Source organism: Nannospalax galili, unplaced genomic scaffold (genome assembly GCF_000622305.1).
Source record: "Nannospalax galili isolate Female #2095 unplaced genomic scaffold, S.galili_v1.0 scaffold255, whole genome shotgun sequence".
Classification (NCBI taxonomy): domain Eukaryota; kingdom Metazoa; phylum Chordata; class Mammalia; order Rodentia; family Spalacidae; genus Nannospalax; species Nannospalax galili.
In genome coordinates, this window is record NW_008338999.1 from 70,505 (window position 1) to 85,167 (window position 14,663).

The window sequence follows — 14,663 nt, forward strand, 5'->3', positions numbered from 1 at the left end:
CACGGAGCCATCTCCCCAGCTCCTTATTTACTTTGCCTATTGTGTGTCCTTAATTTTGTTCTTCTTCAAAGCGATGCTGCTCTTATGGTTGTATTTTCTATGCTCGCTTCCCTAGGAATAGTTCATTTTTCAATTCCAGATTTTTTTTTCTTTTAAAAAAACAACGAATGAATTCTATCAGCTTATCCATTTTCTTAAGGTCTTCAAAGCTTAGCTTTATTGTTTGGAAGTTTGTGTTCAATTGCAGCAATTTTTGCTCTTGCCGTCTTTTCTTGTTTTTTTTTTTCATGCTGGCATCTCTACCATTAAGCTATCTCCATTTCCAGGCCTTTCTAATCTGTTTCTTGAGGTGCAGTTTCATTCTTTTTAAGTTTTCAAAATTTCTAGTACATGTAGTGAAGGCTATCCACTTCTCTCTAATCATTCATTGGCTTAGTTGCAGTCCCAGATTTTTGACATGGTTCATCTTTATTAATATTTGGTTTAAAATATTTTCTGTGTTTACTTCTTCTTTGAGCCATGGATTATTTAGAGGTGTGTTCTGTTTAATTTCTAGGGCTTTCAGACAAATCTGAGGATTCTAGTTATCTTTTGTTACTGATTTCCAACATATTTTCCTTGAGGTTAGAAAGTATATTTTGAATTATTTCAACTCTCTGAAATATTCCTTGGCTTTCTTTATGGCCTCTATTGCCAATTTTGGAAGTTTTTAACACAAGTCAAAGTGAAATAGAGTTCCTCCATTGCCTTGTGTTCAGGTCATTTGCTGTTCCTCAGACTCTGCTGCTCCTGTCTGTTCAGAGGTCTGCTGCAGCAACCCTGACCACCTCAGCTTTGCCCCGTTTTCTGATTAGCTGCTTTTTTGCCTTATACGTTTAGAAAGAATGTTATTTAGATTTACAAAATCTTGAATTGACTTTTTAGTTGTGAAATCTCTATCTCCAGTCATGTTTGCATGACATTAGTATAGTTACATCAGTGTTTTAGTAGCTGTAAGACACATTTCTTTCTATCCTTTTATTTTCTGGGCACCTTTATTTATTGTGTCTCTTGAACACACAAAGTATACAAGGATTTCCCCCTCTCTAGCCCACCATCTTATTACTGCTGTCCTATTTACTTTTCCTTTGATCTTGCCTTCTTTTAGGTTATCCAAGTAACCCCATCTAAATTACTCAGGTAGTTAATTTTCCCCTATTTTAATTTTTTAAAAGATACAACACAAGCTTTAAACTTAATACAAGCCATTCCTTTCAGTATCGTCTTGATGAGGATAGAATGCTTCAATATTTAAAGTCCATTCTTTTGGCCTTCTTCCATTATGGTTGTCATGTATTCTAATAATTATGGTTGTCATGTATTCTAATTCAGCATCGTTTATTTTACCAGTAATGTTTTTAACAGTTAATGTTCATTTACATCTTCTTTGGCGGTCTTTTTTGCTTTTCTGTATTTCTGCCTAGGATTATTTTTCTTTAATATATTCAAATGAGAATTTATAAGAAAGACACCTGAGTTCACCTACTACCTGCATAATATTAAGATAGTTAACCCTGTTGTCTGATTGTCTGAAAGACAGTTAAGATTCTTTCAATAGGCCACAATTAGGCCAGTTGTGGTGGTACATGCCTTTAATCCAAGCACCTGGGAGGCAGAGGCAGACAAATCTGTGAGATGGAGGCCAGCCTGGTCTACATAGGGAGACCGTGTCTCAAAAAAAAAAAAAAGACTTGTTTCAATAAAGGTTAAAAGTGGTAGTACCTAATTGGTTCAAATTTCATTTATTTTCTATTGTGTGTATGATGCTAAGTACAGGCATACATGCGCACATGAAGGTCAGCAGGCAACTTTGTGCATAAGTTCTTTCCTTCCACCTGGGTTCTGGGGATTGAACTCATGTCATCAGGCTTGCACCCCAACTGCCTTTATTCACTGAACCATCTCACCAGCCACCAAGTAGTTTTTAATTATTTTTACCTTGAGAAACTTCCTAGATACCATCCTGATCAAGTGACCAAAGATAGTAGTAGGACCAGAAAGGGTCAGATGGACATTATGCATTTTCTGCTGTGATATACAGAAATACAGAATAATTTCTCTGTATTTGTGACAAATTATATATTCTGACTTTAATGAGGAAACATCACATGAACCCAAACAGGGGATGCTGCACAAATTGGTCTGTAACCCTTTAAAGTGTTAAAGTCATAAGGTCACAGACTACAGGGTGTACCATGTGATCTGGGATTGGGATGTTGGAACAGACAAGAAGATTAATTGGGTCAACCAATAAAATCTGAATTTGATCTGTGGATGAGACATGGCTATTATGTGTTAAATACAAGAATTATAGGTTTCCAGTTCACATATAGTCTATGTAAAAATGACTTGATATGATTGAAAATTTTCTTCATAAAGACTTTGTACATCTTTTATTAGATTTTTTTAGGGTCTCCAATTTTTTGTTCTATTGTTGAAAACATGAAATTCTAAGAACTTTCATTTTTGTTGCTGATTCACAGGAATTCAACTGACTTCTGTATACTCATTGTAAATATAAGAATTTTGCTAAACTACGGATCTCAATGAAACATCTAATCATATCAATGCATAAAAATAATTTCCTATCTCTAGGAAAGGGAAAAAAAGCAGATAATTACATTGACTATAACTTAATATACAGCGGTTGCCATTGTGCTGGACAGCTTTGGTTGTCAACTTGACACACCTGGGTAGAAGAGTCCTCAAATGTCGAATTGCCTCCATTAGACTGGCCTGTGGCCATGTCTGTGGGGTATTTTCTTGATTTTTGAGTGACGTGGGAGGGTTCAGCTGACTATGGGTAGTACCACCCCTGGGCAGGTTGTTCTTATATAAGAAAGCAGGCTGAGCACAGGCCAGGGGAGCAAGCCAGTAAGCAGCATTCCTCTATGGCCTGTGCTCCAGCCTCTGTCTCCAGGTTCCTGACCTGAGTTCCCACCTTGGGCTCCCCTTCAGTGATAAACTGTGACCCAGGAGATGTGAGCCAAATCTTTCCTCCCCAAGTTGGTATTGGTCAGAACGTTTTGTCACAGTAATCGAAGGCAGAGTAGAACACCATTTAATGAAACATGTATATTTACATAAATACTGCAACATATTGATAGCTGGGAATGGTACCATCTTTAAGATCATCAAAGGAAGTGAGGTACAATTCAACTTGCTTGTGAGGTCACTAGCAAGTCCTCACAGGGATCATATTGTCTTCATCTCAAAAGAAATCTTTTGACCATGGTGCATTAAAAGTAATTTAAAAGAATCACAAGTTCTATTAAGCCTACTTAGGGGCGTATGATCAATCTTTCATAACCACTTGTCAACAATTTCCAAGAAGCTTTCTAGTCGTCTGGCAGCTACAAAAAGGCCTTCCAATTACTGCCATTTCTCCTTGCTTACATCTCTTTCCAGCCACCATAAATCAACTTCCCAGAGAATGATTACTATTATTGGGTAGCACGGCACAGGGATACTGTGGGAACCCTAGAAATTGCAACCCTTTCTTGGGAGATGCTTCCTTAATTTTCCCCAGGAAAACAGAAAGCATCTATAGGCTGATGGCTCCAAGCTGGAAAAGGCGCCAGGAAGCCCTAAAAGCAGTAAGACCCCAAAGTGCAATGGTCACTTTAGGTTGAAGTGAGGGGAGACAGAATGGCAGCTTTATTGCATGGCATGTTCATTGACTGCTCTCCACAAACTACAGCTGACAGAGTTTAGAAAGTACATTTTCTAAGTCTTGGTGTGGGATGATGAAAAAGTTCTGGAGATGGACAGCTGGACAGACTTGCATAGCAATGTGAATATATACTTACTGTCCCCGAACCATACACTTAAAAATGGTTCAAATGAAAATCTTTTTGTCTTTTACAATAAGAATTTTTTTTAATTGTCAAATACTCTCTGATAGTATTTAGTAAACACTAAGAGCACTAACCATCAAAATCTTATAACCTGGTGTTTGAGGTTAAATTGTGCTTGCTACACCTGTGGAACTTAGGAGCACACCACTTAAGCTTCTCTCTCCTCATCTGTGGCACAGGAACAACAATAGGCTGCTATAAAAATTTATGCAGAAACTTTGTGAAGTTCATAGCATACAGAAGGGGCTCAATAACTGCTTAGGCTTTCATAGCAATGTGACTGTTACACTGCATGCAATGAGGAGTGAAAACAAAGCACCATGGAAAGGCTGGTTATGCATCCCCCGGGTCTTAATGTCACAGAGCATCACAACTTGTCATATGACACTCCGTGTTGTAGTTAAGGGATGCATGAACCCAAGGCTGACCCCTAAGTCAATGGTTAATTATACTGAAGTATCACAATTCAAGAGACAACAGTGTCAGAGAAGCCAGGAGAACTTGAAATAATTTAACAAGTGAATATATACATATATATTTATCAAATATAACAAGGTCATACAAAAGCATAATAAAATTCACACATACAAAAAAGGCTACTGTATTTGTTTCCCTTTTATATCCTGTTTTAAGACAGAACAACGATACACAGAAAACAAAAGGAATGCACTAGTTCTGAAAACTAGGTTTTTTTATGAATGAAACATCTCATCATTTACACTTTCTCTCAACTTTCCAAACACCAGGCTTATTGAACTGTACTCTAGGGCTCAACTTAAATAAATCTTTGCTCCATTTGAATGAACTATACATTTTCAATGGTCCAGGTAGAAAAAAAGTATATAAAATGATTCATAAATCAAAACATTTCATACAAAAGGAACAGTTTCAACAAAACCCGACACTATAAAGGGGAAATGTACTGAATTTTAAAACTTCTGAAACAAGCATCTTTTTGGACCACTATATAAAATACTACCAAGTTCCGAATTGTTGAAAAAAGTTTACATAGACAAAGCTAAGGGATTAAAAAAAAAAATCAAATGTATTAAAAACATCTAAAGCCAAGTAAGAGGTAACTGAACTACACAATTCAGGTTTAAGTGCATTTCTTTTTACAGTTTAACTACCATATATAAAAACTGGCAATTAAAAGGCAATTAAATATAGACTTGCAAATCCTTTGGCCATTAAGTAAATATTAAAAAGTGAATTGCCAATTGAAAAATAAAGGCTTACATCCAACAAGAGAGGCACAAACAGTCAAAGACGCCCTATAAAATCATGTGGAGAAGATCAGAGACCATAAAGGTCTTTCAGGCACTTATATTCAGAAATATTTTATAAATAAGCACTTGGTTTCACTCTACAAAATAAAGCTGTTTTCCCCAACTGCACCTACTAGATGGGGATTGTGTCTTATATTAGGGATGCATTTAAATGGATCATCTTATGGGGAAAATCAACCTTAAAAATTGTGAATCCACCTATTTTATTTACAACTTCAAAGACAGAATTCGAAGGTAACTCCAGTGAAGCCCAAGTGCAGCCCTATCCAAACACTCTACTGTCCCAAATGATCAATAAGCAACACAATGACGAACAGTAAAACTCAAGCTTTGGCAATCCTACACAAAAGGGCCCTGTCAAAACATTCTCACAAAATAACACCACAAAACAACAAAAAACCCCGAGAAAACCTGAATTCTGACAACCCTACACAAATTGTGGGATTTCATCCTCAAGGTCTTCAAACTGCTGCATTCGTTTTAGCCGCGGTCTCTGGCACGCTGGAGTCCCATCAGGCAAGCCAGGCTCCTCAGCGCTGTCTTTGGGCTGACCAGTCAGCTGTGCAGGACAAGCTGATGTGACCTCTGAGTCTGGATCTAGTTTTGCCACCTGATCCTGGGGAATGTGAACTGGGACAAGAGGCACTGCTGCTGGGGATGGTGCTGATCTCTCCTCAGTCTCTCTGACACTGCAGGTGGGAGGAGGCGGTTTATAAAATGTTGTCCAGTGCTGGGGCTGCAGTGTTCTGGGTGCTCTGACAGTAGTGGGAGGGCAGGAATCAGAGGACCGCCGCTCTGCTGCATCTCTGGCTGGCCTGACTGGCTCTGTGCAGGGCTTACTGAACTGGGTGGCAGCACTGGGATGGTCCCCACTGTTCCTGATGTTCGCTGTTAGTCCCTTCTCGGGGAGTACACTGGGCACAATCACTGTAGTCTTGGCAATTAAGCTGTTCCGTTCATACTGTTTGTCCCAGGATTTCTGTACATTTTGGTGGTCATAGCCATTAAATTTGGAACAAGTAGCAGTTGAGATGTCTTTTCTATTAAGTCCTTCAAAGGCAGGATTCTTGCTCACCTTGTCAGAATTTACAAGTCCCATACTCCTGCCACTTCTCTCAGTAGGAGAGCTTGCCAGAAGCAGCAGCCTATCCACAGGCAGGCTGACAGGCCTCATCTTGGTCCTCGCAGCATGCCTCTGCACACTGTTTGCTGCTCTAACAGCTTTCTGAGTAAATAGCTTAGGGCTATTACAAACACCTTCCATCTTTTGGGATGTTGATTCAAGTTCTTGGTCAAGAAGCAAATGTATTTTGTTTTCTGAAAAAGAAAGATTTAATTAACTTAGTGGTACATGGCTAACGAGAGTCCAAATTAGTAAGACAGACATTTTGATAACAAAAGGAGTTTTACATTTTTTTCCCAGAATGGTATTCTCAGTTATCTATGCAGAGGACTTAATAGTAAAGGCACATTTTTGAATTTAAAAGTTCATTTAAAGTTTGTATGCATCATTATAAAAAACAACCACAAAGCATATTATAGATTAGTTAAAAACAGAACAAAACATACAAAAAACCCACTTGCCTAATTTGTTTTAATGTGCTCCTCAAGAACAAGTATTTTCTAGTCAAAGGATTCACTGGGCAGACTTTGGTGAATTAACCTTAGAAAAGTCACACCACTTCAGGCCTACCAAATGTAGGTGTGCTCTGAATCCCAAGACCTCTGCCAGCTCGGTTGGTCTGTTTTCAGCATTTTAGAAACCTTGGATTCTCTCCTTAGCTGATCAGCTAATCAACTACAACATCCATTAGGCCAACTTAAGGTTGAAGACTTGTGTTTAGTAAAAAGCTGCCATTCTCCCCATGCAGTAGCTGCTCCCAGATTTACTATCTTTCTTCTTTCTCTACCAGTCTGGCCACAAGGCTTTGCCTTCTTACCTAGAATTCTAAGCTCCCCATACATACCCTGTCCTGTTTGCTATACCTAACCCCAAGAAACTCTAGTTTCTGCAAAGGGCCTACCCTCTGTCCCAGTTCCTCCTCTCGCTGTTTATAAACATCAAACCTTGATTCTGCACCTTCATTTTGTTCTGACTTTGAACAGCTGGCCCACGCACCCTTGCAGGTCTCTTCCCTGTGACCTGGGTGTGACTCTTGCCTGATGCCTATGGGCAGTTAAACACTACCTAAAATTATATTACAAAACATGTTATCTGGGGGCTGGAGAGATGGCTTGGGTTCAACTCCCAGCACCCACACAGCAGCTCACAATCACTTCTAACTTCAGTTCCAAGGGACCCGACACCCTCTTCAGGCCTCTGCAGGCGCTGAATACATGTGTAGCGCACACACGCACGCGTGCACACACACATACACACACACACACATACACACGCAAAACACTATACATATAAAATAGAAAACAAAACATGTTATCATTTAGCACACAGTTCAACCTTGTCTGCCTTGGCTTTAACTGATGACAAACAAAATGAAGACAAAATTTTCAGAAGGAGCATGTCCACACAAAAACCGCCAAAGAGTTCTAAGATGACATTTTATAAGAAAGGCATTCTGAAAACTGATATTCACTGAAATGCAAGGTACATTTGCAGGGCTAGGGAGACTGCTCAGTGGTTAAAGCCCTTGCGGGATAAACATGGGGACCAGAATTTGAATCCCCAGAACCCATGTAGGTGGTGGGTGCAGACAGCAGCCCACTTGTGATTCCAGCCTCAGAAGGTAGAGGCAGGGGATCCCCAGAGCAAGCTGCCTAGCAAGACTAGCAATACTGGTGAGCTCTGGTTTGAGCAAGAGCCCCGTCGCAGTGACTAAGGTGGAAGAGTGACAAAGAATATTCTCAACATCAATGTTGGCTCTCTACATGCACATGCACCCCCCCCAGGCAAAACATGCATACATATGCACATCACAGACACATAGAAATGGAAAAAAATAAATGCAAAGTACACTAAAAGGTAGCTTTCTCAATGGCTGACACAGGTTTGTTAACTAATAAAACTGAAGTCTGGACTTCCCTCAACTTCATTCATCTTGGCTCTCGCTTGTTTTTGAGGGCTGGGGATTGAACCTAGTCCCTTCACACTGGCTTCTAATCATGGTTTACTTATATAGTTTTAATTCAGTACATGGATTTTTTTTTTTTTACATGGCTACGCACCAATAAGAGCAGCATCACATTTTTCCAATGCATTTTGCTTGCATTCTGACTCCTCAAATGATGTGGTTGATTCAAAAATTTTGCTTTCACAATCTGCAGTATGGATATCCTGTTAATGGAAGAGAATTTTTACACTTGAAGAAGCAAAACACACTTCAAAAGGAAAACTTTAAAAGAATGTTAATTTATTGACATAAATACCATACAGCTCTAACGCAATTCAGTAACAGTCAAAACTTTAGCTCAACAGGTAAAAGTGCTGGCTATGCCAGCCTGACAACCTGAGTTCGATCCCCAGAACCCATGCAAAAAGCCAGATGCAGTGGTATGCATCTGTAATGTACTCCTGCAGTGTGCTAACAGGCAGAGACAGGGGAATTCCCCATAGTCTTGCTGGCCAGCTAGCCTGGACTGTACAGCACAGCAGCAGATAACAAGACAGACCCTGTCTCAATAAAGTGGAAGGTGAGAACTGACTCCCAAAAGTTGTCCTCTGACCTCCACACATGTGCCACAGTGTATGCATATGGGTTTGCACATGAGCGTGCACACACACACACACACACACACACACAAATTTATAAAATAATAAACTCACTTCCTTTGAAGAGAAAAATAGTGGCTTCATAGAACGATCTGAGTCTTTTTCATCCGGTGATAACAGAGGCTTTGGAAGACACCCCTGATCAACCTGAGATGCAACAGCACCTGTACTAGAGGCAACATCTTGAGGCTGTAAGGACCCATCGAAGATCTTCTGTGAGTAAGTAATGAGGAACTCTACCAATCGTGCCTGATTTGAATATTCAGCAAGGGATGAGATGGTGACAGGAGCAGTTGTGGGTCTTGGCCGAATGAGACTTGGTCCAAATATTACACCCAAGTTTTTAGAGTTCATCTTGTTTTCTTCTGCATGATCTACCACCCTGCAAAGGAGAACATGCAAAGCTGTATGAAATTTGCCTATTAGAGTCCTTTTTGTGCCGAGTTTAGTACAGGATGGGAAGAGCGAAAGGAAAACAGGCTACAAAAATCTAGAGAAGTTTTTTTGTAGAAAAATTTGTCAAAGGGTCAAGTTAAAAGAATGATTGAAAGAAAAAGACCTATTTACTTGATTTAAATACTTACCACATGCCAAACTGGGGTTTACATTTTTTATTATATTAGAATAGAGATTCAAATAGAGGAACTACTGACGTTTGCCAGCAGAAAGAAAAAGTACCCTTAAAAATGACTTCCATCTCAGGATGGATGGTATGTGCCTCCAGGTCTTTATATTGGAAATCAAAATATCACTGTCAATTTCTTATTGCCAAAGCCCCTTCTCAAGCCTGACCCTCTCTCTGAAAGATATGTGCATTACACTGTCACTCCCACATCCAGTTTTATTTTAAGCTCTCATCCATCACCTTTTGCTTTTGTGACTATTCAAGATTTGAACTGCAGTAAGGCCTCCCTTCCAGCCCATTCTTCCTATTTCTGCCAGGAAGACTTAACTGGCAAATTTGAGCATGTTAAATTCCTGGCTCAAAATTCTTTAGTGGGTACAGAAGGAAGATAGCAAACTCAACTGGTAGGTCGGCAAGACTTTTCTGCTACTGTTTTCTATACTACAGCCTAACTAAATTACTTTTATTTCCTAAACATAAATTGCTCTCTTCTATTGTGCTTGTTAATCCTGTCTAGAATGCTCCATGCACTACTGAGTTCTTTAATCCTGGCTCAGTGGCTGCTTTCTCTGACTTATCCCCATACCCTAATCTTCCTCTGCATGTTGAGTATACCTATTGAACAAAATGATACCGTACTGTGCTTGTGAGCCCAAAGATAACAGAAACCCTGTTTCCATCTTTATTTCCCCAGCCAGAGCCTAGCACTCAGGAGGCATCTGAGGGAACAGTGTTGGCTGCCTGAATATACACTCAGTATTCTCATTCCCCTAATACATAATAAAAACAGAATTAATTTTTAAAATATAACAACACCACGAATGTACTCAAACATCATTGAACTTTACACTTAAAAATGGCTAAGGTGCCAAGTATTACTTAATGAAAAAGTCTCCACCTACTAGTAGAGGCTCTATTTATATAAAATTCTTACCGCTTAAGATGTACTATGAGGTAATGAAGACTGTTAAAATTTGATGCTGGCAACTGTCTTAGGAGGTCCTTGCTCTTTAGAAGGATTCGGTTTATTTCTATACACACATTTGGACATTTCTTGTCTTCGGGGCTATCCTTTTTCGCCTCTTGCTCTTCGTTTACATGCTGTATCTCTTTTGCAAGGTCTATAAATTCCTTGTATAATCGGAATAAAATAAATGGCTCTGGGAGCTAAAGAAATAAAATTACATTAGGAATACCATTCTGTCCTTTTTTCCCCCTGTTAATAGTTAACTAATATTCACAGCTACTCAATGATTTATCACGACCCTGTAGGTTAACAAGATTTAAAGTGAGCCCTTAAGTGTACATGTCTGCTACAGATATGACCTATAAAGTTAATCTGAAATCACTGTCATAAATTATATAATTAAAAGACATTATCTGATGGTCAATAAAACTCTAAACCTAAGCTACACGGTGGGTTCTAAAATGCTGATACAGATCCTATGCATATTGTATTTGTGACCGTGCCAAAGTCAGCACTGTTTCACTCAAACAAATTTACGATAATATATAGAACGAGTCATGTGAATTAGAAAAAAGATGATAATGTGGATTTTATTCAGATAGAGGAAACAAAAAGAACAAAATATTATATGGTTATGTTTTAGTTGTCAGACTGAAAGACAAATTGACCTAGAAAAGGTACACTGTCAATATTTATACTATTTTAAAATAGTCGGACTCGTCATGAGTATATAAAAACAAAAAGTTGCCATCTTGAGCAAATGAGTATCCCCATGAGTTCCAATGTTTTCACTGCTCTGCAAAGGAAAATGCAGTATACTTCTGGCTACCTGACATCATATCATTTGTGGAAAGGCAGATGCTACCTTCAGATCCATTTCTATCACCACTCTTGGAGCTGAAGGAAGTCACATGATAGCTTGGAGCTTTAGGTTCCCCACATGGTAAAGAAGTAGAACAAAGGCAAGTCTCTAATGCTAGTCTGAAAACTGATCATGGCTCCACTCCCATATGAAAGTCTTGATCTTACAATATTTTTGAAATGGAATGACAGTTCGTAGCATTGTATCTCATTCATCTCCCTTCTCTGACTAGCCAGAAGAAACAAAGATGACACATTGTGAAACAGAGTCAGAGTCACTTAAAGGTATTTAACTCAATCTCCATGCTTCAAATGAGGGTTCTGCAAAATATGACTAAAGAGGTATCAGTACTTCCCTGGGGTAACATGGCAGATCAAAGAGTTATACTTGAATTTCTTTCCCTCCTGCCACCCCACTAAAATGTAGTAGGCCTATGTGGACTGGGGAAATCGGAGACTACACAAAAGCAGTATCTCTCAAGCTGAGGAGCAGATGAGGAAGTACTGAACTGGCAGTTCCAAGAAGGCTGAAATCTCTAAACTGTGAATCAATATGATTTGCAGAATCCTAGTCTTGGACTACATGGGCACTGAATTCTCTGATCTTAAGGGAGGTCTAGCTATTTGAGAAGGCTTAGTTTTCTAGACTCCGAACTTCATGTTTCTAAGCAACTTTCCTCAAGAAATATGGAGGTTTATTCTCTGGAGCGTACAACAGAGTCTCTGGATGGGCAGTGCAAAGTCCAAGGAATGGAAGAGCAACTGAAAAAGGCCATATGCATGCTGAAGCAGAGCTCCTTTTTACATGCTTGTCTCCCAGATTACTGGCCCCACATCTCCAGGTAAGAAGACCCTTTCTCTAGAGATCAGCCAGCCCAAGAGTAGAGACCTACAGACACACATGCAAGGTACTCCCCAGTCTGCCTAGAGTACTCCATAACACAGACCCAAGTTTTCAAAAGTGTCACACTGTTGAGAACTTCCATAGAGACTTCAGTTCTTAACTTTCATGTTAAGTAGAAAACCATGGAAGGTCATGTTATCAACTTGGTGGCTACTAGACACATATAGTGAGAGAACACTGAAAACATAGCTGGTCCAAATTGAAATGTACTCTAAATGAAAAATATCAGATTTCAAAGACTAACGGCGGGTGGGAAGGAGGGAGGGAGGATACAAAAAACCCCCTTCATTAATTATGAAAACATTACTGTTAAGATGTTCACATGAAACCAGAGAGCAACCAAGTATCCAAAATCAGAGTTTTACCAACAAAGCACAGAGAAAACAGAGGGGAGGAAACTACAACCTTCTACAACTATGTACACTATTCCATTTCCATCAAGGGTGTAGAATAAAGACATTTACAAATGAATAAGGTCCAGTGTGTTCAAGGAGGAACATGGCCCAAACAGGAGAAAAAGCCAAATACAAGGAATATGCAGGAGGCATTTCTTCAAAAAACATAAGAGATTCCAAGATAACAGCTACACAAATGGTTGAAAAGATCCAGAGCGGCACAACTGAGCTCCAGAGGCTGCCATGTCGGCAGCTGCTAGCACTGTCACCATTATTTTTGCCACTATCTTTTCATTTTCACCTAAGGATACAACGCCAACTGAGCTTGGTCCAAATTATTTTGTACCTGGCTCACAACAATGTGCTCCTGTAGCCTCTCCATGATCTTTTGCCTGAACCCATTTATTTCACCCTGTGGATATGTTTTCTTTGTACCTGCTCCTGCAAACTACAGATACAATACTGAGCACAGAAAAAGATGACACGGTGGGGCCTACTTCCTGACCACATTCTGTTAGCCTTCTTAGACCCAGCTTATAGGAAGCTCTGCTTGCTGCCCCAAATATGATGTACTTAGAAGGATTTTTCCCACTGATGTCTTACAAAGCTATTTTGAAATATCAATGAAGACAAAGCAGACGGTGATCCAAACTCTGTTCTGCTTACTGAATCTTCATACAACAGCTCAGCACTGTCCTGTCCTTATGAAGCTAGAGCTGTGCTTTCAAGTTCTAAAACTTAACAATACAAATGTTTTATGTTACTTCTTTATGTTTAGGAAAGTGTTGCTTATTCCTTTGGCATAGTTAGGAAAGAACTCCCAGATGAAGTTATACGGTCTTATATAAGGGTTAGGAATAGTCTATTTTCTTATACTGATTGATAAGAAGTTTGTTTTTATTATTATTGTTCTTTAAATTATATGTGTCTTAGTCATTCTTCAATCTATACATTAACATTTAGAAGACATCAGTGGGGAAAATTCTTCTAAGTACATCATATTTGGGGCAGCAAGCAGAGCTTCCTCTGCCAATGTAAATAACTGTGTACTAAATGTTATGAATTAAAAAATGAAGTATAAATCATATTTTTACTGTTTTAATTTAAAGGTACATTTCAAAATAAAAACTTTACCTGTCGCAGATATAATTTCAAGACATCACAAATATCATGTGAACTGAATTCTGAAATGTCTACTAAGTGCATTCCATTTTCCAAAGCTTGACACAGTTTTTCAGTCTTTATTTTGTTTCCACAAACACGATAAATTCCCTTAAATAGAAAAACAGAAGAATTTTGCAAAATTCTGCTTTAGTTCAAATGACTATTGTAGACACCTAAGCATGTTTATATGTCTACTTTAATTTTTATTAGTAGTTCAGAAAAATAAAAATCATAGCTGGGGCCTAATAACATTTTCAAAATAATTCTGAATAAAATCAGGTATTACAAACTGATAGCACTTGTTTCCTTTTCGTCTCCTTTGACACAGGCCTTTCAATTTTTTTTTTTTAAATTTCAAGAGTTATAATGTACCTGTAGACACAAGGCTCTATTTTCAATTTCTGAGGCACATATTTTGAGTACAAAAGGGATGCCATCTGGTTCCTTTTTTGCAACTTGTATGAAGTCTGCTCCAAATACATGCATTTTCCCTAGAAGTTTCTGATGACCACAAATGATGACTAAATTCTCCAAACATTTCCGATGACAAACAAGGAGACACTATAAGAAAATGGCAGTTTAAAATTCATTAGTTCATCTTGAAACTATTCACATTTGGGCAAACTAAGTGTAGATGGATAACATAATAAAAAAATGAATTAAAATGTACTATTTGTGGGCTGGAGAGATGATGGCTCAGCGGTTAAGAACACTGACTGTTCTTGCAGAAGACCCGGGTTCGAATCCCAGCACCCACATGGCAGCTAACAACTGTCCATAACTCCAGTCCCAGGGGATCCAACAGCCTCTTCTGTCTTCTGCAGGCATTGCACGA

General features: G+C 38.9%; 1 protein-coding gene across 3 annotated transcripts in view; it reads right to left on the bottom strand.

Moving 5' to 3' along the window:
• Positions 1-3,084: 3,084 nt before the first annotated feature.
• The window catches only part of Arhgap29 (Rho GTPase activating protein 29), a 78,904-nt gene continuing 67,325 nt past the window's right edge, over positions 3,085-14,663 (bottom strand). For all 3 annotated transcript variants that reach the window (XM_008833665.3, XM_029563823.1, XM_008833664.3), the window contains 6 exons: positions 14,201-14,389; positions 13,799-13,936; positions 10,472-10,704; positions 8,967-9,294; positions 8,369-8,477; positions 3,085-6,502 (listed from right to left, as the gene is read on the bottom strand). In XM_008833665.3, the coding sequence (XP_008831887.1) occupies positions 5,613-6,502; positions 8,369-8,477; positions 8,967-9,294; positions 10,472-10,704; positions 13,799-13,936; positions 14,201-14,389 (1,887 nt within the window). In that variant the 3' untranslated portion in view covers positions 3,085-5,612. The remainder of the gene's footprint in view (positions 6,503-8,368; positions 8,478-8,966; positions 9,295-10,471; positions 10,705-13,798; positions 13,937-14,200; positions 14,390-14,663) is intronic.